General features: G+C 46.6%; 1 protein-coding gene across 1 annotated transcript in view; it reads right to left on the bottom strand.

Moving 5' to 3' along the window:
* Positions 1–27,311, bottom strand: part of LOC147109109 (cation channel sperm-associated auxiliary subunit beta-like) — a 556,551-nt gene that overhangs the window by 430,976 nt on the left and 98,264 nt on the right. Inside the window, exon 5 of the mRNA XM_086002719.1 lies at positions 3,949–4,044. Within this exon, the coding sequence (XP_085858845.1) occupies positions 3,949–4,044 (96 nt within the window). The remainder of the gene's footprint in view (positions 1–3,948; positions 4,045–27,311) is intronic.

Below are 27,311 nucleotides of genomic sequence, written 5' to 3'. Positions count from 1 at the left end.
ACTCCTCCCACTATTCCAGGTATATAAGTGACTACCTCCCAGTCCCTTAGTATTCTGGACGGGTCGACCACTCGAGACAAGACCTTCATTCTTTAGTTAATAAAAGCCTGATTGTTACTCGCTCAACTTCAGCCTTTTGAGTAATTGATGGCGCATCAGGAGTATAAAGGAAGAAATAATGGGAGCGTGTCAGAAGGGTACGGCAATAATCATGGGGGATTAATCATGCAGCAGCTGCAGTGCGGACCTGGGAGGAGCGGCAGCAGCGATAAAAGGCGAGCCCGAGGCGCAGGTAGGCCCCTGAGCAGCAGCAGCGGCAGTGCAGACCTGGGAGGAGCGGCGGAGGCGATAAAAGGCGAGTCCGAGGCGCAGGTAGGCCCCACAGCAGTAGCAGCGGCAGTGCAGACCTGGGAGGGGCGGCGGCGGTGATAAAAGGCAAGCCCAAGGCGCAGGTAGGCCCCACAGCAGCAGCAGCAGCAGTGCGGACCTGGGAGGAGCGGCAAGGCGGCGGCAGTGATAAAAGGAGAGCCCGATATGCAGATAGACTTACCAATCTCAGAGCTCCGAGAGAGGGAGAGAGAAGTAAAAAGTAATCAAAGTGTGACGTCACCAGAAAGCAGGTAAGTGATTGGTTGGTGAGTATTTCTCTCTTTCTCGTTTTTTCCAAACTTAAATTTTGTGGTTTATAGTTTCTAGGGTCTCTGTTGCGTAGCGGGGACTGCTATTAAACAAAGGCCATTGAGTATATCATTTAACTGTAGTGTAATTGGTGGGGATAGATTTGATTTAATTCATTTGAATTAATTAATGGTTAAGTCATGACAGGAGAGCTCGTCCCCGTGGTATGCTCCTCCTGCACTATGTGGGAAATCAGGGACACTTCCTGTGTCCCTGGCGACCATGTGTACGGGAAATGTATCCAGCTGCAGCTACTGGCAGACCACATTGCGGCGCTGGAGCTGCGATTGGATACATACTGGACAACTCGCGATGCTGAGGACGTCGTGGATATCACGTTTAAGCAGTTGGCCACACCGCAGGCAAAGGTTGCACAGGCAGAAAGGGAAAGGGTGACCAACAGGCAGAGTAGTAGGTGCAGGCAGGTAGTGCAGGAGTCCCCTGTGGCCATCCCCCTCTCAAACAGATACACCACATTGGATACTAATGGGGGGGGGTGGCTTACCAGGGGAAGGCAGCAGCAGCCAACTTCCTGGCACCAGGGCTGGTTCTGCTGCACAGGACGGGAGGAAAAAGAGCGGGAGAGCTATAGTGATAGGGGATTCTATTGTAAGGGGAATAGATAGGCATTTCTGCGGCTGCAAACGAGACTCCAGGATGGTGTGTTGCCTCCCTGGTGCAACGGTCAAGGATGTCTCAGAGCGGCTGCAGAACATTTTGGAAGGGGAGGGTGAACAGCCAGTTGTCGTGGTGTATATAGGTACCAACGATATAGGTAAAAACCGGGATGAGGTCCTAAAAGCTGAATACAGGGAGTTAGGAAGTAAATTAAAAAATAGGACCTCAAAGGTAGTAATCCCAGGATTGCTACCAGTGTCACATGCTAGTCAGAGTAGAAATAGAAGGATATTTCAGATGAATACGTGGCTAGAGGAATGGTGCAAGGGGGAGGGATTCAAATTCCTGGGATATTGGAACCGGTTCTGGGGGAGGTGGGACTAGTACAAAACAGTTTGCACCTGGGCAGGGCCGGGACCGATGTCCAAGGGGGAGTGTTTGCTAGTGCTCTGGGGGAGGGTTTAAACTAAAATGGCAGAGGTTTGGGAACCTGAGCGGGGAGACAGAGGAAAGGGAAACAAGGATAAAAGCAAAAGAGAGGAAGGGGAAAAGCAAAAGTGGCAGACGGAGAAATCAACAGTTTAAATCAAACATGGCCACAGTAAATAATAATTCTAAAAGATCTAAGAGCGTTAAAAAAACAAGCCTGAAGGCTTTGTGTCTTAATGCGAGGAGCATTCGGAATAAGGTGGATGAATTAGCTGCGCAAATAGAGGTAAACGAATATGATATGATTGGGATTACGGAAACATGGCTCCAGGGGGGCCAAGGCTGGGAACTCAACATCCAGGGGAATTCAATATTCAGGAAAGATAGGCAAAAAGGAAAAGGAGGTGGGGTAGCATTGCTGGTTAAAGAGGGGATTAACACAATTGTAAGGAAGGACATTAGCTCTGATGATGTGGAATCTGTATGGGTAGAACTGAGAAATACCATGGGGCAGAAAACGTTAGTGGGAGTGGTATATAGACCTCCAAACAGTAATGTGGAAGTCGGGGATGGCATTAAAAGGGAAATTAGAGAAGCGTGCAATAAGGGCACAGTAGTTATCATGGGTGACTTTAATCTACATATAGATTGGGCTAACCAAATTAGTAACAATACTGTGGAGGAGGAATTCCTGGAGTGTATACGGGATGGTTTCCTGGACCAATATGTCGAGGAACCAACCAGAGATCAGGCCATCTTAGACTCGGTATTATGTAATGAGAAAGGATTAATTAGCAATCTTGTTGTGCGAGGCCCCTTGGGTCGGAGTGATCATAATATGATAGAATTCTTCATTAAGATGCAGAGTGAAGTAGTTGACTCAGAGACTAGGGTCCTGAATTTAAATAAAGGAAACTACGATGGTATGAGGCGCGAGTTGGGTAGGATTGATTGGGGAATGTCACTCAAAGGGTTGATGGTGGATAGGCAATGGCAAACATTCAAAGATCGCATGGATGAACTACAGAATTTGTTCATCCCAGTTTGGCATAAAAATAAAACAAAAAAGGTGACTCAACCGTGGCTAACAAGGGAAATTAGGTACAGCAGAAGATCCAAGGAGAGGACATATAAAGTGGCCAGAAAAAGCAGTAAACCTGAGGATTGGGAGCCATTTAGGATTCAACAAAAGAGGACAAAGGGATTAATTAAGAAGGGGAAAATAGAGTATGAGAGTAAGCTTTCAGGGAACATAAAAACTGACTGTAAAAGCTTCTATAGATATGTGAAGAGAAAAAGATTGGTGAAGTCAAGCGAAGGACCCTTGCAGTCAGAATCAGGGGAATTTATAATGGGGAACAAAGAAATGGCCGACCAATTAAATACATATTTTGGTTCTGTCTTCACAAGGAGGACACAAATAACCTCCCAGAGATGTCGGGGAACATAGGGTCTGATGAAAGGGAGGAACTGAAAGAAATCAGTATTTGTAGGGAAATGGTGTTAGGGAAATTGACGGGATTGAAGGCCAATAAATCCCCGGAGCATGATAATCTACATCTTAGGGTACATAAGGAAGTGGCCCTAGAAATAGTAGATGCATTACTGATCATCTTCCAACATTCTATAGAATCTGGACCAGCACCCATCGATTGGAGGGTAGCTAATGTTACCCCACTATTCAAAAAAGGTGGTAGAGAGAAAACGGGGATTTACAGACCGGTAAGCCTAACATAGGTAGTGGGGAAAATGCTGGAGTCCATTGTAAAAGATGTAATAGCAGAGCACTTGGAAAACAGTGACAGGATCGGACAAAGTCAACATGGATTTACAAAAGGTAAATCGTGCTTGACTAATCTACTGGAATTTTTTGAGGACGTAACTGGTAAAATAGATAAGGGAGAACCAGTGGATGTGGTGTATTTGGACTTTCAGAAGGCTTTCGATAAGGTCCCGCATAAGAGATTAGCGTGTTTCCTTTATTTAAATTCAGTACCCAAGTCTCTGAATCAACTATTTCACTGTCCATCTTAATGAAGAATTCTATCATATTATGATCGCTCCTCCCCAAGGGGCCTAGCACAAGATTGCCCAGGAAACTGGTGCAAATGCGTCTTTACGCAAAGGAAAATTGGCCCATTTATGGTCTGCATCAATGAATGAGATTTAGACATTTGTAAACCAAATCTACTCAATGCCAAACTGGTTCAGTTTTCAACCTACCTCTCACAACATCCAGTAAGGTTCCATCTGTTGAGAACAAGCGTGACCCATAATGCAATTTTAATCTCACATACCATTCATCCGCAGGAAATATATCTATCAGATAAAACAATAAATGTCAATTTTATGCAGGTAAAACAATTCAAAAACATCCGACAATTAAAATAGGTTGAAGGTTAGGAGTTGGAAGTTTACTTATTTCTTCAATTAAGTAGATTTACTGTATGGAATCTTCCAGTGTTTCAACATTTACATACAAATACAAACGTTGCCTAAAAGGACAACAATCAGTTTATTTTAATTTATAATGATGGGATCACAAGGCTACATTTATTGCCCATCCCTACTTGCGCTGACAAGGTGGTGGTGGGAGTTCAGGAACCACTGCAGTCCTTGTGGTGATTGTACTAGGTACAAAATTCCACAATTTTAATTCATCAACAATGAAGCAAAATCAGGATGGTGATGGACTGAGGCAAATTTGAAAGTCATGGTTATTTCCTTTGACGTTGCTGTTCTTGTTCTTGGTGGTAACATTTGTGAGACTGGGAGGTGCTGTGAAAGTAAGCTTGCTGAATTGCTACAGTGTATCATCAACAACAACTTGCATTTATATAGCAACTTGTACTTCTCAAAGGTGGAAGGAAAAAATGGACACTGAACCAAAGAAGATATTAGGATGGTTGACCAAAATGATGAGGCTGGGGGGGATCCTCAGGCAAACTATTGCACTGGACCATTCTGAGTAAAGCCAAAGGGAAATGAGGTGACAGGCTGAAAACTTCACTTCCCAGCTCATTAAAATAATAGAGTTGGACTGCACATATTCAAGGTGCGGCCCCAGTTGCATCCTGAAGAAGCCCCAGGAAATGGCAGCAGGACACAATGGGGGTGGAGACTTGATGTAGAAGATTGCCGCACCTTTTTCCTCTGCTCTGCACCTGGGGAATGCACATTTCGCAAGCTCAGGACAGAGGGAAATCTCCCATCTAATTTAAAGCCATTTCTCTGCTCTTTCCCTTTATCCTTTTCAAATACTTCAATTAATTTAGATGATTTATTAGTCTCTACCTCAACTGTTTCCAGAAAGGGTTAATTAATAACCTTGTAGTAAGGGAAGAGTGACCATAATATGATAGAATTTTATATTGAGTTTGAAAGGTATGAGGGGCAAGTTAGCTAAGGTAGATTGGGAAACTACATTAAAAGGTATGACAGTGGACGAGCAATGGCTAGCATTTAAAGAATTAATATATAATTTACAACAAATATACATTCCTTTAAGGCACAAAAACCCCACAGGAAAAGTGGTCCAACCGTGGCTAACAAGAGAAGTTAAAGATAGTATTAGAACAAAGGAAGAGGCTTATAATGCTGCCAAAAAGAGCAGTAAACCTGAGGATTGGGAGGATTTTAGAATTCAGCAAAGGAGGACCAAGAAATTGATAAAGAAAGGGAAAATAGAATATGAGAGTAGAATATGAGAGTAAACTAGCGAGAGACATAAAAACAGACTTTAAAAGCTTCTATAGGTATGTTAAAAGGAAAAGATTAGCGAAAGTAAATGTGGGTCCCTTACAGCTAAGGCAGGAGAAATTATAATGGGGAATAGGAAATGGCAGAGAAATTAAACAAATATTTTGGCCGCGATTTTACTAATGGCGGCGGCTTGAGTGCCGGTCCACTGCTTGGAGGCTTTCTGACCTGCTCCCGGCAGCCGCCTCCCAGAACTTATAAATTTGCCTTGATTGGCCTCGTTCCCGCTGACGTGCGGGTCCCTCCAGGCAATTGCTTGGAGGCTGTCAGTTTCTCACGTTTGATGACGCGTGGTTTGAAAGAAAATTTAAAGGGGCCATGTCCCCTTTGGGAAAAATGTCAATGTGATGGTTTGGTGCTGTAATATATAGAAAGGGGAGTTGACAGCGTCTGTTCTGAACAAAATTTAATGAATGAAATTGCTGGTCATATTTTTCCAGAAAGATTTTTTGTATATATCAATTTATAATCTGACTATGAAATCAGTTCAAACAGCAGATGTGTGTCAGCTTGACCAGTCACAAGGCCAATAGATTTGCAAAATCTTATCCCAAACCTCCAACAACAAAGTTGTTGTATTTGAATGCCAACCATGTTGCAGGAATGCTTTTAAACTTCTGCACCAATAACGACGACAGATCATGTCCTCCACCAACTCATCTCCTTGCAGCAGGACTGTTTCTGACAAGACGGGAAACAGGAGCCAGAGGCAGGAAAATGGGAAACCTCTGTCAAATTTGGATTATCAAGGCAGTTAACAGGCTCTTAACTGCCTTAACTACCTGTCCCACCAGTTGGAGTCAGGTCAGTTCGGGAGCAGCTGAACAGACTCTCAGGAAAATCGCATGGGGGCGGGATGGAGGTGGGTTGGGTGTCTGAAGCCATTTTTTCTGATTTTACCAGCTGACACGCCTCCAAACCCGCCTCCTCAGGGCTGGTAAAGTCGAGTCCTTTGGGCTGGATTTTGTCATTGGGGGCGGGTTGGGGTCGGATCAGGTGGTCGGCAGGTCCTGCCCCCGCCTCCAATGTGATACAGGACAATTGAACAATTTTGCCCTAATTGGGCACTTGATTTCCAGCGTGTGGGAACCCCTGGCCCAATGATTCTTTTGGTCCTGAAACTCGCCTCTGATGACGTCATCTATGCAGCTGCATTTAAAGCCTGCAAGCAGCCTTGGTTCATTTTCTGCCTTACAACTTTTTGATTAGACTTCTGAGAGATTAGGGCTCCAACCATGGCAAGCTCCAGACCAAAGTGTGCACCCCGTTTTGATGAGGACTCCCTCCAAGCTCTGGTGGAGGGAGCAAGAGCTAATAAGGAAGTGCTGTTTCCTTCTTCTGGGAGGAAAAAAACACCCCAACAGACCAAAGCTGTGTGACTGCAAGTGGCACAGGAGGTGAGTGCCACCTCAAAGTGAAACAGGACCTGGCAGAAAGTGGTTTCATGACCTTCTCTGCACAGTAAAAGTGAGTATTCCATCACCATGACCCTCAATCTGATCCCCATCGCCTCTCATCACCAGCATTCTGCTTTGTCAACCTCCTCCTCCACATCCCACTTGACCCTTACATCCCTGCACCCTTAACCATTCCTTCTCTCTGTATGTTCACATTCACTTAACTATTCGACTATGCAGCCCTCATACTCCCTATCACTGTGATGCTATGACAACAACTTAAAACACACAGGGAGGGCCCTTGGTCTTGGGACCTCACTCCATCTTTGTGTCCTTCTAAGCATCTATGCTATGGATTCTCTACACTCACTCCTTCATTCTCACTCAAACTCCACTTGTGTCCTGCATTGCAGGAATAGAGAGCCAACAATAAGAGGGAAAGGGTGAGGACAGGAGGTAGGCCACCCTCCATATCCCAACTCACCAGTGCAGAGGAGCCGGCCCTGGAGATCGTGGGAGTAGAGGAGGATGCGCAAGTGGGGGACGGACAGTCGGGTGCATGAGAGCAAGCTGGTAACAGAATAGTTTTTCATCTCTCTCATTGACATTGCATGAGTGACTGATCTTGATTCTAATGCTCCAACAGATTGACTTATGATAATCTGCACACTTCAATGTGCATGCAACATTTATCTCACATGCCTAACTCTTTCCTTTACTCCCCCACAGGACCATCGACAGCCCCCCTTCCCACTGTCCAGGAGGAACAGTCTGAGCCCCCAGACTCCTCAGAGGAAGCTGCAACCTCTGAGGGCGCAGCCTCAGCAGAATTAAGCGCATCCAGCACCAGCACAGACACTCACACCTCGGTGGGACCTTCGGGAGATAGAGTAGTGTTGTCACCTGGTATATCACAGCTCACAAGTGAGCATCAGCAGATGATGGAGACAGGGACAGCAGTGGAGAGTCCTAGTTAGAGGGCGCAGGACTCTGCCAATGTGGCTCAGCAGCATGTCGACCCTCTGCCTCTGGGTCCATCCAGAAGGAGAGCGGTGCTGGAACTCCAGGAACAGGTGCAGGAGTCTCTGGCAGGTTTTGTCTCCAGGGTCACTGCGAGTGTGGAGCGAATGGAGGAGTCCATTGTTAACATGCGCAGAGCCTTTGTGGAGGCATTGGCGCGGAAAGGATGGCAACCTCCGTGGAAAGGATGGCTACCTCCGTGGTAAGGCTGGCTACCATAGAAGAGAGGATGGCTGCGGTAGAGGAGCTAAGTCGCCAGGGTCTTGAAAACATGGTCATTGTTCAGAATAGACTGACATCTCTTGAGGAGCGATAGTCAGCTATTGAGCAGAGAAACCAGACCTTCATGGAAGTTCTCTGGAGTAGGACTTCCAGTGCAGAAATGGGTCCACATGGCCCCCCTGAAGTGCAGCAAGGTACTGTCAAGCCACTTGCTAGCTCTGAAGTGCGGCTGACCCATGAGAGGGATTATGGTGGCAGAGAACAAGGAAGTGGGGGCTCCTCTCCAAGCGCTCACACGACCATGCCACTGCAGAGCCCTCGGTCAGAGCTCCACCAGAGTCCTCACCCAACTGAGATCCGCGTCTCAGCCCCTGCACAGCCGCAGGAGCAGCAGACTATTAGCGAGCTGTCACAGGCGTGCAACCCCAGAGGACCCCCGCCAAAAGTGTCGAGGCAGGAGCAGCAAGAAAGTGAGCAAGGGGCTTCCACATCTGCTGAAGCCACAGGAGAAGCAAAAGGTAGGAGCACGCGTAAGAGGTAGATAAAGCACAAGTAGTCACAAGGGTAGTCACTTGGGTGTTCTGTTGTGTTTATTTTTGAAAAGCCATCCGTGCATTTATGTGATAAAATAACTTGATGGCAAACTGTTGAATTTGTGGGCTGTGTCATTTCGCAAATGGGACTTCCACATTGAGGGCTCAGGGCGATTTGGAATTGTCATTATGGTGATCAGAGTGATAGGAAGCCGCAGATTATTGCCCATTGTCGATGGTGTGGCAAGAAGATGCAAGGCAAATGTGTTTGATTGGGCAGGCTAAGCAAATCTGGCCAAGATAAGTGCATCCTGGGCAGCAATGTGCTCGCGTCCTGCTGCCGCTGGTTGATGTGCCTCCGCAAGCTGTTTGTTGTCGCTCTCCTCCTCCTCTTCCTCATCCTCATCTGAGGAGGCTATGCGATGAGCCACTTGTACCTCAGGCAGCTGCAAGCCACGATGCTGTGCCATGTTGTGAAGTGCACAGCAGACCACGACGATTCTGGAGACCGTGGCTGCTGAGTACTGCAGGGCTCCACCTGATCTATCAAGGCATCTGAATCGCATCTTCAGCAAGCCGATGGCTTGCTCGATTATGGATCTGGTGGAAATGTGGCTGGTGTTGTAGCGCTCCTCAGCTTCGTTGGATGGCCTCCTCAATGGCATCAGTAGCCACGTCTTCAGGGGATAGCCCTTGTCTCCAAGTAGCCATCCGCAAAGTTGGTCCAGCGGACTGAAGAGCGGAGGAACACTAGACTGCCGCAGGATGAAGGAGTCATGGCAACTGCCAGGGTACTTGGCGCAAACATGCAAAATTTCCTTATTGTGGTTACACACCAGCTGCACGTTGAGGGAGTGGAAGCCCTTGCGGTTGACAAAAATACTTGGATTGTGATGGGGTGCCTTAAGGGCCACATGTGTGCAGTCAACGACGCCCTGCACCCTTGGAAAGCCTGCCAGATTAGCAAATCCAACCGCACGCGCCGTGACACTTGCTTGATCCTTGGAGAAGTTGATGTAATTGTGCGCATTGGCAAAGAGGGCATCGGTTACCTGCGTGATGCAAGTGTGTGCGGCCTGTAAGCATCAGCGCAAGCCCCAAGGATTTTTTGTATCGGACATTTTGTATGATTGTTACTGCTGATTGACCAGCAACCTGGTTGGAGAAGATGGGAGGGGCCCAGGTGTTCGTGATGGACAGGAGATTCCAGCCAGGCCGACAAACTGATTATGGGAGAATGTCTGAGCAGACAGAGTTCTCTGGGAAACAATGCGATAGCCCCGAAAGGCGGAAACCGGACAAAGGAGGGCCATTGGAAACTAATGGGAAACCACTTAACCCAGGATCAGGTAAGGAGTGCAGCCCATCATCTGCCATTAACACTAGCACCTAGATGGGATAACCCCATAAGGCGGGAAACTAGACAAAGAAGGGTGATTAAAAAAAGACATCACTGCAATACACAGACCTTATTGAATTTTTAGGGTATAAGAGAAGGCAGCTTTGGCCATTCTTGTTCTCTCTCGCTTGCTCTCATCTCTGAACCAAGAACCGAGCACTCCGTCTGAGATGGAGAGAAGAAACCACCACGAGCGACAAGAGCCTCGCCTTGCTCTTCAACTGTAGGCTAGAGGGGCAGCTTAGAGACATAAAGGCAGCCTATAGGGTAGCCAGGAGCAAGGGGTATGAGGATTTAAACCACGGGCCCTGCGAGGAAAGGATAAAAAGTCTGACCCAAGCCCTGTCCAAAGCCAGAGGGATGGTTTGCTTAACAACCCCAGGGGAAGCTCGGGTGGACTGGGAAGAGGAAAGACAGGGGTCTGAGGATTGGGTCTGGGATAGGGAAGCCCGACCAGCGCCGAAAGCGCCACCAGGACCGAGGTGTCCTCTGCAGCAGCAAAAGTATGGTCCGCCCGCGCAAGACGGTGCTCAGGGCCCGCTGCAGAGTGATTACGTGGTCCCGTTTACCACCCTACAACTGCAGGCTATGATAGCAAGCATCCCCAAATTAAGAAAAGGGAACCCCTCTGTTCACTTCATGGAAGTGGAGCAAATTGGGGGTATCAATGGGTGTAGTGAGGGCGAAACTCACAGGCTGTGCATGGTGATCCATTCAAGGGACCCGACCAACTCACCCTGGTCTAGCAGGATCCCGTTCAGTCTCGTGGGGTTCACAGGGAACGCGCAGGCAGGGGCAAAGTCCAAACCTTTGGCCAAGTGGAAATGCGTCCTAATAAAGTGGGAACAGCCAGGGCCAGGAGTCCTAGGGGCTGACTTTATGTTAGCCCATCATGTAATAGTGGATTTGAGGACTCACTGCCTTTGGGGAGCGGTGAGTTCCGATAAAGAGGGAGAAGTTATAGTAATCCCTAGGGACGGGGAAGGAAGGGGTAGTGTGTGCGTGATGAAGCCTATGGGGAGTTACGACCTGGAGCAATTGGTCAGTAATACCCCAGCCAAGTATCAGGTGAACGTGAGAGACAATCTCGCATCGTTCGCCACGCACAAGCATGACTGTGGCCGGGTGACGGGGGTAGAAGTCCGAGTACATGGGGACCCCAGGTCACGGCCACAAAAGCAGTGTAATTTCCCCACAGAGGCAGAAACTGACTTGGAACTGGCACTGGGGTCCCTGGTAGAACAGAAGGTGTTGAGGCCGATAGCCACCCACGTGAACTTACCACTCTGGCCGATTAGGAAACCTGACCAGTCGTGGAGGGCCACTGTGGACTATCGGGTGCTCAATAAAAACATCCCAGCCTGTGCGCCCACAGTCACGGCTGTTGCCGATCTGATAGGGAGCATTCCAGCGACTGCAACCACTTTCACGGTGCTGGAAATCTCCAATGGGTTTTGGTCGATTCTTCTAAAAAGGGAAGACCAATACAAGTTTGCCTTTACTTTTAAAGGGCAACAGTACACCTGGACATGCCTTCCCCAGGGTTTTCATAACAGCCCTTCCATATTCCACCAGTGTATGGAGGACGCCTTAAAGAGTTTTAGCCGACCTCAGCAGCTAGTATAGTATGCGGACGACTTGCTTTTGTTCTCCGCCGAGGGGGAGGAGCATGGGCCACTGCTGGCCATGCTGCTCGAGCTACTGAGGGATCCCGGATTTAAAGTAAACCCGAAGAAAGCCCAGATCGGCCGCGAGGAAGTCAAATTCCTTGGGCTGACGGTAAGGGCAGGGGAAAGGGCCATAGATGAGGGGAAAAGAAAGGCAGTACAGGAGTTACCAATCCCCAAGGACGTTACAGGGGTAAGATCCTTCCTGGGACTCACAGGGTACTGCAGGGATTTTATTGAGGGTTACGCAGCCAAGGCAGCCCCTCTGCTTCGGCTCCTCCGCAAGGGAGTTGGGTGGGAGTGGGACCAGAACTGCCAGGAAGCGTTCACACGCCTCAAGGAGGATTTGCAGACAGCTCCCGCACTGGGGGCCATCAATGGTGGGGAGGAATTCTTTTTAGAGGTAGCAGCCAGCGGGGATAGCTTGAGCGTGGTGTTGCTCCAGGAATGACACGGCAAGCTACGGCCCGTGGTCTACTCATCTAGGGTTCTCACCAAGGGATATTCCAACTGCGAGAGGCATCTCCTGGTCACGCATTGGGCTGTAAAGCGCTCACAGCGCTTTATGGGATCATCCCTGATATTTCTACTCACCCACCATACCCCCATTCAGATGTTGTTGGACGGGAGAATAAAGGACGGGACAGTGAGCAGTGCTCGCATTGCTCGCTGGACTTTATTGCTCTCACATATGAATCTGAAAGTGCAGGGATTAACCGAGCCCAAGTTGGCAGCGAATTTGATTTACCCAGGTACGGCCCACACATGTACGGTAGAAGGGGTATGGGACGTGGATGTCGGGTTCCGGGCCGGATTACAGCCGACGGGCCGGGACATTTATGTAGACGGTGTAATCATCAACAACATGTCATTCTATAGTGGACACTAGGTGGAGCCGTACAGCTGTGTAGAGCTGTATATAGCTGTATGTATAAGACTACACTACCCATGAGGCACTAGGCTACCCACAAGGCAGCAGTCAAGATGGAAGCCTCTACAGATACTGTACCTAGTCCACATGTGCTCAATAAAGTAACTAGCAAAAGCTAGCTGTGTTCATAATAAGAATGTCTATTTATTAATGAACATAAGATGGTACCAGGATGGTGAAGATCTGCTAAAAATTGTGAAAAGCGACATGGAGAATTTGAAGCCACCAGAGCGTTTGAAACTCACAGGAAAAATCGACTACAATTGGCAGGCTTATAAACAACAATTCGAACTCTGCATTGCAGCCATCGGATTCGGTACAAAGCCAGATGCAAGGAAGATAGCGTTGCTGCTTACGGTTGCAGGCCCACAGGCGATAGAGGTATTTAATACATTTGTATTTAATCCAGAGGAGAACAGAGAACAATTAGATGGGCTAAAAAAATGTGATGCACATTGCTCTCCCAAAAAGAATGAGACCTATGAAAGATACATCTTCTGTTCTCGGACACAGCACCAAAATGAGACTTTTGATAGCTTTATAACTGATCTGAAACTGAAAGCACAGACATGTAATTTCTCTGAGCTCAAAGCATCCATGATTCGTGACCAGATTGTGTTTGGTATTCATGATGAAAAAGTCAGGGAACGTCTGTTGAGAGAAACCGAACTAAATTTGGAAAATGTGGTGAAAATATGCCAAGCCAGCGAGCTAGCTCGAAAGCACGCGAAGACTTTCAGTGAAATCAATAATGATGCGATTGTAATGAGTGATAGTGCTGTGGTCGGTGCTGTGTCCTATAAGGGGAAGAAACATGGGCAGAACAGAAATGAAAAACAATCGGAGGATGAAATTTTTAATTGTAAACGCTGTGGTTACAAACACCAGTTAAGACAATGCCCAGCGTTTGAAAAAATGTGCACAAAGTGTAATGGAAAGAATCACTTTGCCAAACAATGCTTTTCAAAAGTGCAAACTAAGAAAGGGAAACGAGTTAATGTAATTGAGGACACTGATTTAAGTGAGACATTTTTTGTAGGAATGGTGTCATGTGACAATATCAAAAAGGATACAGAAAATGTGCAGCCCTCAGAAATGGACAATGCTGAACATAAAGTTAATGCAGTAAAAGAGGACAAATGGATGATCCCACTGCAGGTAAATGGAACATTAGTTACCTTGAAACTAGACACTGGGGCAAAAGCAAACTTAATCAGTATGAGTGACATTAACAATATGAAAGAAAAGCCCAAAATACAGAAAAAGTCAGTACTACTGAAGGACTATAATGGACAGAAAATAGATAGCTTAGGTGTATGCAGACTTAAAGTGACAGTCAAAGACAAAGTGCATCATCTCATGTTTTCTGTTGTGGCTGAAAGGCTTGATTCACTACTGGGTGACAAAGCTTGTGAGGACTTAGAACTGGTCAAAAGAGTCTACCGTATAAACTGTGCCATAAGCAGACCAGATGACTCGGTGGATTCTGTAGTGAATAATTTCCAGGATGTGTTCAAAGGATTTGGAGTTCTACCATTCACTTACAAGATCCAGCTAAAGCAGGATGCTCAGCCAGTGGTACATGCTCCACGAAGAGTTCCAGCACCCCTGCGTGACCGGCTCAAGAATGAACTGGACTGAATGACCACACTAGGAGTCATCAGGAAAGTCGAAGAGCCAACAGACTGGGTTAACTCCATGGTATGTGTAAAGAAAAAGAACAATGATCTAAGAGTACGCATGGATCCAAAGGACTTAAATGCAAACATAAAACGTGAACACTACCAGATTCCCAAGCGACAAGAAATCACCAGTGAAATGTCAGGTGCCAGATACTTTACAAAGCTCGATGCCTCACAAGGATTTTGGCAACTAAAACTGGATGAAGAGAGCACCAAATACTGTACCTTCAACACACCGTTTGGCAGGTATTGTTTCCTCAGAATGCCTTTCGGGATAATATCTGCATCTGAAATCTTTCATAGAGCGATGGAACACATAATTGAAGGTCTGGAAGGAGTTCGGGTCTATGTTGATGACATCATCATCTGGGGCTCCACACTGAAAGAACACAATGAGAGACTGACTAAAGTGCTACAGAGCATACGCCGGAATGGACTAAAGCTCAACAAAGCCAAGTGTCAGTTTGGCGTCCAGGAAGTCACTTTCCTAGGAGATAATCTATCTGGTAAAGGAATAGAGCCAGATATGGAAAAAGTAAACGCCATACTCAAAATGCCCCAACCCACTGACAAAAAAGGACTTCCCACCTTCACAGTTGAGACAGACCACAGCCCTCTGGTTGCCATCATAACAAAAAACCTGAATGAGATGTCTCCAAGGATTCAACGACTCATGATGAAGCTGCAAAGATATGACTTTGAACTGATCTACACACCAGGCAAATACATAGTGTTAGCAGATGCACTATCCCGAGCACCCACAATGAGTCATGTGAGCTCTACTGAAGAAGACGTGGATGTTCATGTGAGTATGGTCACTGCTGCGCTGCCCGTGTCAGGCACAAAATCAAAGCAAATAGCAGAAGAAACAGTAAAAGATACAGTATTACAAACAGTAATAGAGAACATTCATCATGGTTGGCCAAAAGGTTCCTGTCCAAAATATTTTCACATAAGGTCAGAATTGAGTGTCGCAAGTGGACTATTACTAAAACAGAACAGAATAGTCATTCCACAGGCTCTACGTCAAGACATGCTCAAAAGGATTCATGAGGGACACCTCGGAATTGAAAAATGCAAAAGGAGAGCAAGAGACACTGTTTATTGGCCTGGCATAAATAAGGACATTGAGAACATGATAGGCAAGTCAGAAACACCAAAACAAACAAGCAAAGGAACCAATGATAGTAGCTGACATACCAACAGCACCATGGCAAAAGGTTGGTATGGACCTTTTTCATTTAAATGGTAAAGACTATCTAATAGTGATTGACTACTATTCTAACTATCCTGAGATGGTGCTGCTCTCAAGCACCACAGCAAGCAGTGTCATAATGCATGTGAAATCCATCTTCGCCAGACATGGAATTCCCAGGATTGCCATTAGCGACAATGGTCTGTGCTTCAACTGTAAGGAGTGGCAACAGTTTGCAGCACATTATGACTTTCAGCACATCACATCCAGTCCTTTGTATGCTCAGTCAAATGGTAAGGCAGAGAAAGGTGTTCAAGTTCTCAAGCAGCTACTGAAGAAAGCGACAGAAAGCAAGTCTGGTCCTTATCTCGCCCTGCTGAGCTACCGAGCCTCACCTTTAGACGGTGGTTCTTCACCTGATGAACTACTAATGGGTCGCAAGTTGCACACCACGCTACCCTGCTGTGCAAAAGAACAGCAAAGTGAGGAACTGAGACAGAGACTTCAACTGTTAAAGCTGAAACAGAAATCATACTATGACAAGTCATCCAAAACTCTAAAACCATTGACAAGGGATGATGTTGTCAGGATTGAGGATCCAGATGCATGGAACAGGAAAGCTACAGTTCTTGAGGAAGTAGGACCAAGGCCATACACTGTTAGAACTGAGGAAGGACAGATTCTCAGGAGGAACCGCCGTTCCCTCCTAAAAACACAAGAGACTATTCAAGACCAGATTGATGACAATGCCGCAACTGCATCTTGTCATTCACCACCAGAACAATCTCATGAAGACACATCAGACTTACCCGTGTTGAGAAGATCCACACGTGAAGTAAAAGAGCCTGATAGACTTAATCTTTGAGTACAATGTAAAGCTTTGAAAATGTGTTGACTGTTTTGAAAATGTTTATGTTTAAAGAGCACTAACAAAAGTGTTACTGATATTATCTTTATTGTTTTCTTGAAAGTTGATAGATATTGATTTTGTTAAACCTCAAAGAAAGGGGGATGTAATGTGTTAAGTATGTGTATTGTATTGAACAATTAACACAAAGACTTAAACGTATAACTCAAACAGGTCTTTACTGGTTGGAGGTAGGGACTATACATAGGTCTTTACTTCATGCCCACAGGCGGGAACTAAGGGGGATCAGTACCCACAGTACTATTTATACCCCTATGGCCAGGAGTGGTACTGTGTATCACTACGCCCAACAAGTAGTGCAGTCCTGTCCATAGGTTCAAAGTAGCACACATATTACATACACAACATTCCTCCCTTCCTAGCTTTACAGTCATCTCCCCATTTAACATAACGTAATAACATATATACATATATAACTTCAGGTTTACATAACAGAATAACATAGATACATAGATAACTTCATGTCAAAACAGATCACAGATTCAGTCTCTGCGGAAAACAGTTCACAGATTCAATCTCTGTGGTGGAGTCGGTTCACGTTGCTGGAGTGACTCATTCAATAGTCCTTCCATGGATTTAACAGTTTGAACTTCCGAACTGAATTGGCTCCGTTCGGAGGGACCACGTGTGTGATCTGGTAGAGGTGATAATGGTTCAGATGGGTCATCTGTTTTTACTTTTCCTTTTCTGCCTCTTGGAGACTCTCTGGGCTCCATTGTCAGCTGCCACAGCTGCCAGCTGCATGCGCAGTTCCTCCTTCTCTTCCTCCTGTTTCCGTCGTAGAGCCAGCTTCTCCCGATGTTCCGTAGACTTTTGGTGCTCCTCCATGATTTCTGCACTTTGGGAGTCGAAGTTACAAGCTGGGCAGGACAGGACATTGTAATATTCGGTGTCGTCCTGAGCTAGACCAGTGAGAGGGTCGTCTATTTCCTCCATACCCAGCTGGACGTTAGCCAGCTCTTGTTCCAAATCCAGACATCTTTCCTGAAGAGACTTCTTCATGTGTACCTCTGCATCCAGCTTTTTCTGGGCTTTCAGCAAGTCGTTTACTAGTGACCTCATTTGTGATTTTAATACTTCAACTTCCTTTGGAGATTGATTGATCGGACTATGCAATCCCTCTACCGGAGCAGCTGTTTCAGCGGTCTGTTGTTCTACGTTGACGTGAGTCAGCGTACTTTTGGCATCCAAGGGCTGCTCTGTTGCAGTCATCTCAGTCTGTGTTGCCACCTCAGCTCTTCCAATAACCTTTGAGAGCTCCGAACCCCTTTCGTTTGAATATTGAAGTTCATGTTCAAGTTTTTCCCATTTCAGAGTCCTGTCCTTCAGCATATGCAGGAGTTGGCTGACCGTTAACTCCTCTGACACCAGACGTTTTGTGTGCTCCTGCTCCATTTTCTCCATCAGCTGCTTCTGTTGTCTTTCCAGATTCTCCAACTCTATATCAAAGAACTCTTTCGTTGCATTCAACTCTTGCTCAAAACAGCGAAGCATTTGTTCTAATTGCTGTTGTAGTTTGAAATGGAGTTGAGTTCGAGCCCGGTGTCCCTCAGAAATGGGCACATCAGTAGACTTGCCAGACTCAGAATCCACAGTTAAACTATGTTGTTGTTGCTCAGTGGAATTCTGTGCTGAAACTTTGTCTTTTGCACCTGAGTTGGGCTTACCATCATCCGTTCCAGAATCTGGGCCGACTATCTTCACCGAGTTCTCACTCGTTATTGTTTGTAGGAAATGCCAGTCCATATTCATTTTCCTAATCCACTCCCGTCCTAGTAGTGGAGGACCTCCTTCAGATATCACATATAAGTCCATTATTTGACTGTCTTCGCCCTTGTGGACCACTGCAACCTCTATTTTCCCGATGGGGTACACTCTTTGCCCCGTGTATGTTTTCAATATAATCCCCGTATCCTGTAGGGGAATATGTTGGAATAACTTTCCGTAATCTTTCTTATTTATGACCGTCAATGCCGATCCAGTGTCCAATTCCAGTTTTACTTGGACTCCTTCTATCTGAAGAGTGACCCAAATTGTCTGGAGGTCTGCACCCTTACCAGCGTTGAGTACTCTTAAGCTAGCCAGTTCATTACAGCTTAAGCTAGCCAGTTCATTACTGCTAGCGTCTGAATCGGACTCCTGTTCGGTCACCTTGTGTACCTTTGCGTATTTTCCTTGCGGTGACTTCTTGTTGCTGGTCTTCTTCCCTGACCTGCATACTCTAGCTATATGTCCAAGCCTACCACAAGTTCTACATTCTTGGTTTTTAAACCAACACTGGTTCTGATCATGCGTTGTCTTTCCACAACGATAACATTTGCCAGAACTCACACCCAATTTGTGTGCACTGAGCTCCGGTGACCGTAGCTGCATTACTGCCGTGCCTCTCGCTGCGGCTTCGTGTGCTGCTGCCATAGTGACTGCCTTCTCAAGTGTCAGCTCATTCTCCTCGAGCAGTCGCTTTTGTGTATCCTGTTTAAATAAACCACACACAAATTTGTCTCGAAGTGCCTCTGTCAGTCCCGTTCCAAACTGGCAATATTTCGCTAATTTACGCAATTCCAGCAAATAATCAGCATTGCTTTCATGCTGTAGCTGCCTTCTGTCATAAAATTTAAATCGTTCCGCTAGCATCAGCGGCGTGGGGTTTAGATGATCTTTCAGGACAGTAACAATCTCATCGAACGTCTTATCCGCCGGTTCATCTGGTGATAACAGGTGTTTCAATTGCCCGTATGTCTTCGCACCCATTAAATTTAATAATGTTAGTGCTTTATCAGCCTCACGAATTTTATTGGCCTTACAATAATTTTTAACTCGTTCAACATATATGGCCCAATCTTCGATGTCACTATCAAAGTTGCTAATATTCCCGTGTTTAGGCATTGTAGTACTTTATCAGATTTGCAATTTCTCAGATTTTTTTTTTACTGTTATCCAAGATGGCGGCTTCCCGCTCTTGCCGTCGTCCTCCGCCCACAAAATGGCGGTTTTCCCGCTTCTGCCTTCTTCCCCAGCGGTTTTCCCGCGAAAAATGGCGGCTTTCCCGCGCTTCTCGCTCTCCCCGCCCACTTCAATGGCGGTTTTCCCACGCTTCTCGTCGCTGACTTTCAGCCCGACTGCGGCTCTTATCTCCTGTGCGATCGCTGGTGTGCCGCCCGCCTGAAACGGTTCTCAGCCCTTATCACCGGTGCGATCGCTGGCCCGCTAAGCGCCTCCCGCTTGAAGCGGCTCCCGGCCTCTGGCTCACCCGCTCGGCGGCTCTTGCTCGCTCCCTCCCGGGCTCTGGCTTACCCGCTCGCGCCCTCAGTGTCTGCCGACGCTGCGCCTTCCAGCCCGAGTGCGGCCCTTATCAGGGATTTCGATCGATTGCCCTTCTACCTCCGACTTCCCCCAGCCCTGTCTTTGCAGCCAACGCTGCTTGGCTTACCCACCACCGAGGTTGAAAAAGCTGCAGGATGTCTTCTGTCCTCCCGTTTTCAGTCGTTGATGGAGGCTTCAGGGTCCTAATGCCTGTCGCTTCCAGTCGCTGGAAGCTGTCAGGATTTCTGCTGCCCTTCAGTTTTCAGTGGGGTGTTGAGGATTGGAACCTCTCTTCAACGTCCTGTCTTTGGACGAAGCCGCTGTGGAATAACTGCCGCAGGGTTCGAACCGACTCGTCGCCAGTGTTAAGTATGTGTATTGTATTGAACAATTAACACAAAGACTTAAACGTATAACTCAAACAGGTCTTTACTGGTTGGAGGTAGGGACTATACATAGGTCTTTACTTCATGCCCACAGGCGGGAACTAAGGGGGATCAGTACCCACAGTACTATTTATACCCCTATGGCCAGGAGTGGTACTGCGTATCACTACGCCCAACAAGTAGTGCAGTCCTGTCCATAGGTTCAAAGTAGCACACATATTACATACACAACATAATGATCAATAACATGTCATTCTATAGTGGACACTAGGTGGAGCCGTAGAGCTGTGTAGAGCTGTATATCGCTGTATGTATAAGACTACACTACCCATGAGGCACTAGGCTACCCACAAGGCAGCAGTCAAGATGGGAGCCTCTACAGATACTGTACCTAGTCCACATGTGCTCAATAAAGTAACTATCAAAAGCTAGCTGTGTTCATAATAAGAATGTCTATTTATTAATGAACATCAGAGACGGGTCCAGTTCGGTAACAAAGGGGGAGCACTTCACCGGGTGTGGGATTTATGACCTCACAGCTAAGATAGCTAAGGCCCTTAAACTCCCCAGCATCCTGAGCGCTCAGCACGCCAAACTAACGGCGGTGGTGTATGTGGTCACCCACCCCAACGAGTTCCCCACCCCCTACACCATCTGCTCGGATTCCATGTTTACATGTCATTCGTGCACCGAGTACCTGGCGTCTTGAGGGACGGGGTGCATGTGCGGTATCATGGGGCCCCACCGTTTGTTATAAAGTGGAAGCATGCCATGACCGGCACTGACCTCAGGGGGTGCCAGAGCAGGGGCGCACACGTGATATTGTGTCCGCAACACCTGAACGCGTTCGATCGACCAGTGTGTGGGTTTGAATCGGAAAGTGCAGAGCCCATTAATTGCACCATGGAGGGATGGCCCAGAGCCACGTTCCACCTCAGGTAGCATACGCGGGCAATGTGACATACTGCGTCACGACAAGCATGGACCAGTATCGGGTACACAACGACACTTGGTGCCCGGTCACCGATTCGACTTTCTGCTTCAAACCCCACACAGAAGTTCAGGTGACGCAAGAGCGCATCCTTCCCATTTCAGAGCCAGCCACAGTACACCTCATGGTAAACAGCACGGTACAGAATCTGCAGCAGTACGTTACACGGTTCGGGTACGAGATACAGCCTCTGCCCGAACACCTCACAAAATTAATAAAAGCCGTTGAGTTGTCACAAAAACATTTTTACACGCTCGAACAGCGAAACCGGGACACAGGGGAGGAAATTAAAGGGATGATTTCCCCGCCCTGGTGGGACATTGGGTTAAATGTTGTGATCCCTCTGTGGATCTGGATATGTTCGCACGCTCTTGTAATTATACAGAGTTTGGTGGTATTGTACTTGTTACGGCTCTCCTGTAAAATGCGAAGCAAGGCACTCCGAAGGGTGACCAGGAGTTTTGTTCTCTGTAAAAAGTTGTATAAATATGTATTTGTGATTAAAGAACAGAACCTGGGGATTTTAAAGGTAATGAACGGCTTGGTTGGGGCTCACAATGCTTCTACACAGTGGAAGAAGACAAGGATGCTTGATATTCCAGTGGGGACATTGAAATATCAAAGGGGGGTCTGTAAGCATCAGCGCAGGCCCCAAGGATTTTTGTATCGGACATTTTGTATGACTGTTACTGCTGATTGACCAGCCGCCTGTTCGGAGAAGATGGGAGGGGCCCATGTGTTCGTGATGGACAGGAGATTCCAACCAGGCCTACAAACTGATTACGGGAGAATGTCTGAACAAACAGAGTTTTCTGGGAAACAATGGGAAACCACTTAGCTCAGGATCGGGTGAGAAGTGCGGCCCATCATCTGCCATTAACACCAGTACCTAGATGAGAAAGGAGGGCCATTGGAAACTAATGGGAAACCACTTAACCTGGGATCGGGTAAGAAGTGCAGCCCATCACCTGCCATTAACACTAGCACCTAGATGGGATAGCCCCGAAAGGCAGGAAACCAAACAAAGAAGGGTGATTAAAAAGACATCACTGCAATACACAGACCTTAATGAACTTTTAGGGTTAAAGAGAAGGCAGCTTTGGCATTCTCGCTCTCTCTCGCTTGCTCTCGCCTTCGCGTGCCATCATCTCTGAACCAAGAACCAAGCACTCCATCCAAGACGGAGAGAAAAAACCACCACGAGCAACAAGAGACTTGCCTTGCTCTTCGACTGTAGGAACGAACCTCGAAACTGGGACTTGGATACTGCATCGGCGATACGGAACCAGGAGACACTCTCTACACAGGGAAGCAGCGAGCAAGAAAACGGACAATCGGGGTGAGCATTGTCCAAGCCCACGCATCCTTAAGACCACAGCTATTGTGTGAGGGGGTGTTGTGTGTCCCAACCAATCCAGAGAGGCTTAGTGGGGAGGTTCTGTGTGTATTATATGGTGTATGTTCCGGGGTTTGTGGGACAAGTCCATGTTATACTCGGTATAGCAACGCAGTGTGATTTTAGGCGTCTTAATACAAGACAGGGGTCTGTTCGACGGGCCAAGTTGTATTGTTGTACTGTTTCTTTTATGCCACCAGGCATTTTACATACTGGAGGCGGGTGTGTGTGTTAACCTTATTAAACACCATACGGTTGAGTCCGAAAAGCTTGTCTGTGTTCCAATCCTGTTCACCGTAATTCCTGTCATCTAGAACTAAGTAGGAGAGGTGATTCGAACCACCAAGGCAAACCACCTACAGGCCGCCTGGGAGATGCTGCTGATGTCTGTTGTTGATCCCTGGAATAATCCTGAAGCAACTAAGTTGAGTGCGGTGGTGACTTTGACGGCCACTGGTAAGTGGTGTCCACCCGCTCTTCTGGGCTTCAGGTCTTGCTGCAGCATTGCACACATGTCACCCACTACCTCTCGTGAAAGTCTGAGCCTACTTTGGCACTGCTGCTCAGTCATGTTGAGGTAGCTCATCCTCTGTCTGTAAACCCTGTTTTGGAGGTATCTCCTGTGGCGACGGGCTTCCATGCGCTGGTGCCTCCTGGCCTGTGCAGCTTCAGGTGGGTGAGCAGCAGCTTGGCGCCTGTATTGATTTCTTTGTGGGTTCAATGACGAGACATTTATGAAAGAGAATGTCTTTTAATCTAAAGTTTGTTTAACTCAGTTAACAGCATTACAGGAGACACCATCTTAGAGATCCATCTAAAACTAAACTAAAACTAAACTCTGCCTCTGTCACATGCCCTCTGCTGGTCAGGCATAAATAATCAAACAGGCAAATATGCTGGTAAGGCATCATAATCAAACAGGCAAATACCATCACTATTTGCTGATATCATTACATCTCCCTTTCTTAAAACAAAAGTATTTTACTTTTATCTAACAACATGTATTCTTTGTATTACTCTGCATTTTAACTGTAACACTTAATGAACTTACACTATCATTATCATGATCAAGGTTTTTTAACCTTGTTTTGTGTGTTCACATGAAATATGTAAATACACTAGAACTTGAAGAGAGAATAAGATAACATTACTTCCTTCTATAACAATAGTCCTTAAACTTGCTCAATGAGTCTCTCAGGAGGCTTCACATGTCTTGAGGATTTTCTGATTGATTGTCCTTGAATCTGAGTTGTTGCCTCAGATGATGGTTTCTCAGCTGTGTGATCAGGTTGTTCAACAGTATCAGTCTTTTGACCTGCTGTGTGATCAGGTTGTTCAACAGTATCAGTCTTTTGACCTGCTGTGGCTGGTCCCATGAGAAGATCCCGACGATTTCTTCACAGAACAGCACCCTCATCTGTCTGAATGGTGTATGATCTTGGTTGGACTTCACTCAGGACAGTTCCCTTCTGAGTCCATAAGTTTGTTTTGTCTTTGAACCTTACTTGGTCACCAGTGTGGAGTTCAGGTAGGTTTTGTGTTCCTCTGTCATAGTAGTACTTTTGCTTTTCTTTCTGTTGCTCTTTGAACTTCCTCACTTTCTCCCCCTCTTTTGTTTTCAGGAGGTTCTCCGGGATGGGTAGGTTTGACCTTAGCCGACGTCCCATAAGGAGTTGGGCTGGTGACATACCACACTTGAGCGGCGTTGTGCGGTATACAAGCATGCTCTGGTAGAAGTCAGTTCCACTGTCTTTTGCCTTGTACATCAGTCTTTTCACTGTCTGTACCGATTTTTCCACTAGTCCATTGCACTGTGGAAAGTGAGGACTTGACGTTGTGTGGACAAAGTCCCACTCTTTGGCAAAGTGTCGGAAACTTGCATTGTAAAACTGGGGTCCGTTGTCTGTGAAGACCTCGCTTGCCACGCCATGTCTGGAGAATATGGCTTTCATACATGTTATCACAGCATCTGCAGTGGTGGTGTACAGTCTACAAACCTCTGGATACAGGGAGTAATAGTCTGTGACTACAAGATAGTCCTTCCCTTGACATACGAATAGGTCAGCGCCTACCTTCTGGTAAGGTCTGTCTGGCGCTGGGTGTGGCTTTAGTGGTTCTACCGGATTGCTTGCTCGATATTTCAGGCATATTGTGCAGTTTGACACTTCATTTGTCACATCTTGGTTGATTCGTGGCCAGTACATCACCTCTCGTGCTCTTTTCTTACACTTTTCGATTCCCAGATGTCCTCCATGGATCCTTTTTACATAGAAACATAGAAGATAGGAGCAGGAGTAGGCCATTCGGCCCTTCGAGCCTGCTCCACCATTCAACGAGATCATGGCTGATCATCCAAACCCCAGCACCCGGTCCCTACACCGACAGCCATCCCACACAAGCCCTATCCCCATAACCCCATAACCCCACGTATTTAATCCCCCCTAACACTAAGGGCCAATTTTTATCATGGCCAATCAACCTACCCCGCACATCTTTGGACTGTGGGAGGAAACCGGAGCGCCCGGAGGAAACCCACGCAAACACGGGGAGAATGTGCAAACTCCACACAGACAGTCACCCGAGGCCGGATTTGAACGCGGGTCTCTGGCGCTGTGAGGCAACAGTGCTAACCACTATGCCACCGTGCTCTTTTCTCAGACTCTTTGGGATAACTATTTTACTTCCTTTGTAGATGATGTCTTCGACCAGTGATAGTTCCGCCCTGCAGTTCCAGTACTCTGCCATGTCAAGTGAGCAGTCTTGCTTCATGTTGGGCCATCCATCCAAGATGCTTTTCCTCAGTCGTCTCATTGTTTCATCTTTGTTTGTCTCTGTCTTTATGAGCTCCATTTTTGCATCTGCTATGGGCAGTGCACTTGTGATCATGTCCACGTAGGCGTTCACTTTTTCATCCATTTTGGTGTTTGCGGGCTCTCCTGGGTCTACAGCTCTGGACAACGTGTCTGCTGTATACATCAGCTTACCCGGAGTGTACGCAACATTCAGTGTATTGCGTTGCAGCCTGATCATCATTCTTTGTATTCTAAGCGGACATCAATTTAGTGGCTTTTGGAACAATGCAATCAAGGGCTTATGGTCAGTCTCTACACTGATTGCTTGTCCTGACACAAACTGGTGAAATCTTTCACAGGCGTATGTGATGCTGAGCAGCTCCTTTTCTATTTGTGCATATCGCGTCTCCGCATCTGTCATTGAGCGCGATGCATATGCAATAGGTTGCCAGTAGTCATATTTTTGCAGAAGAACGGCACCGAGCCCACTCTGTGATGCATCTGATGATATCTTGATGGGTCTCGCTGGGTCATAAAACCTCAGAACTGGTTCCTCTGTGAGCAGTTTCTTTAGATCGCCCCATGACTTCTCATGCTCATGATTCCATTCCCATTCTATGTTCTTTTCAGTTAGTCGTCTCAGTGGCGCCATCTTTTCTGAGAGGTTGGATATGAATTTACCCATGTAGTTGATCATTCCATTAAACCTCTGCACGTCCTTTTTGCATTGTGGCTTTGGCATATTCTCAATGGCGGACACCTTTCTGGGATCTGGTCTGATGCCCTCACTGCTAAGGATATTTCCCACGAATGTCAGTTCTGTCACCCCGAGCTGGCATTTCTCTCTATTCAGCTTCAGGTTTGTTTTCCTTGTTGCTTCCAGCACTTTTTTCAGTCTCTCGTCATGCTCAGTTCTCGTGGTTCCCCATACTATGATGTCATCCATTGAGGTATCAACTCCCTCCAGGTGCTCATAGATCATATGGATAGTTTTCTGATACACTTCAGGAGCTGAGGCAATGCCAAATGGTAACCTTAGGAATCTGTATCTGCCAAATGGACTGTTGAACGTGCACAGTCTTGAACTTGCCTCATCCAGTTTCATCTGCCAAAATCCTGATGATGCATCTAACTTGCTGAAATACTTTGCATTTGCAAACTGTGACATGATTTCCTCACGTGTAGGAAGCTTGAAGTGCTCTCTCTTTATTGCTCTGTTTAGATCTCTTGGATCCAGGCAAATTCTGAGCTTTCCATTCTTTTTGTCCACAACGACGAGGGAACTCACCCACTCAGTTGGCTCATCTATCTTCTGAATCACGTTCAGGCTTTCCATCCTGTCCAACTCTGCCTTCAATTGCTTTTGAAGAGCAAACGGAACTTTTCTGCATGGATGTATGACCGTTGGCATACTTTTATCTACTCTGATCGTGTGTTCTCCTGGAAGGCAGCCTAGACCCTGAAATAGGTCATTGTACTCTTTCATGAGTTCATCATAGACTGTCTCTCCTAAGCTTTCCACAACGAGGACTCTCTTTACCAGGTTCAGTCTCTCACAGGCTATTAAACCTAGTATGGCCTGCACATCCTTTGGCACCACGATTAATGCTAGTGTGTGCTCTCTGTCCTTGTGTGTCACTTTGACAATGCATCTTCCTTTCACTGGTATATCAGTACCTGAGTATCCTGTCACTTTCACTTTTATTCCATGTATCTTTGGTCTGGGTCTAATTTTCTTAAAATCAGTCTCTGATATCACATTAACTTGTGCTCCAGTATCCAATTTAAATGGAATGTGTATGTCATTCACCTTTAGTGTCAACATCCAGTCTCTTTTTTCTTTTTTGTTTTCAGACACAACATCCACATAGAACTCCTCTATCCCGCTTTCATCTACTGCTTGGACCTTGCTTTCTTGCACTTGGTTCTTACAGCAACGGGCATAATGGTTGTTTTTGTTGCAACTATTGCATGTTTTACCATAT

Source organism: Somniosus microcephalus, chromosome 12 (genome assembly GCF_052327205.1).
Source record: "Somniosus microcephalus isolate GS21.2 chromosome 12, FLI_Smic_1.0, whole genome shotgun sequence".
NCBI classification, from domain to species: domain Eukaryota; kingdom Metazoa; phylum Chordata; class Chondrichthyes; order Squaliformes; family Somniosidae; genus Somniosus; species Somniosus microcephalus.
The sequence above is the reverse complement of the archived record's forward strand: the minus strand, read 5'-3'. Positions and strand labels throughout refer to the sequence as shown.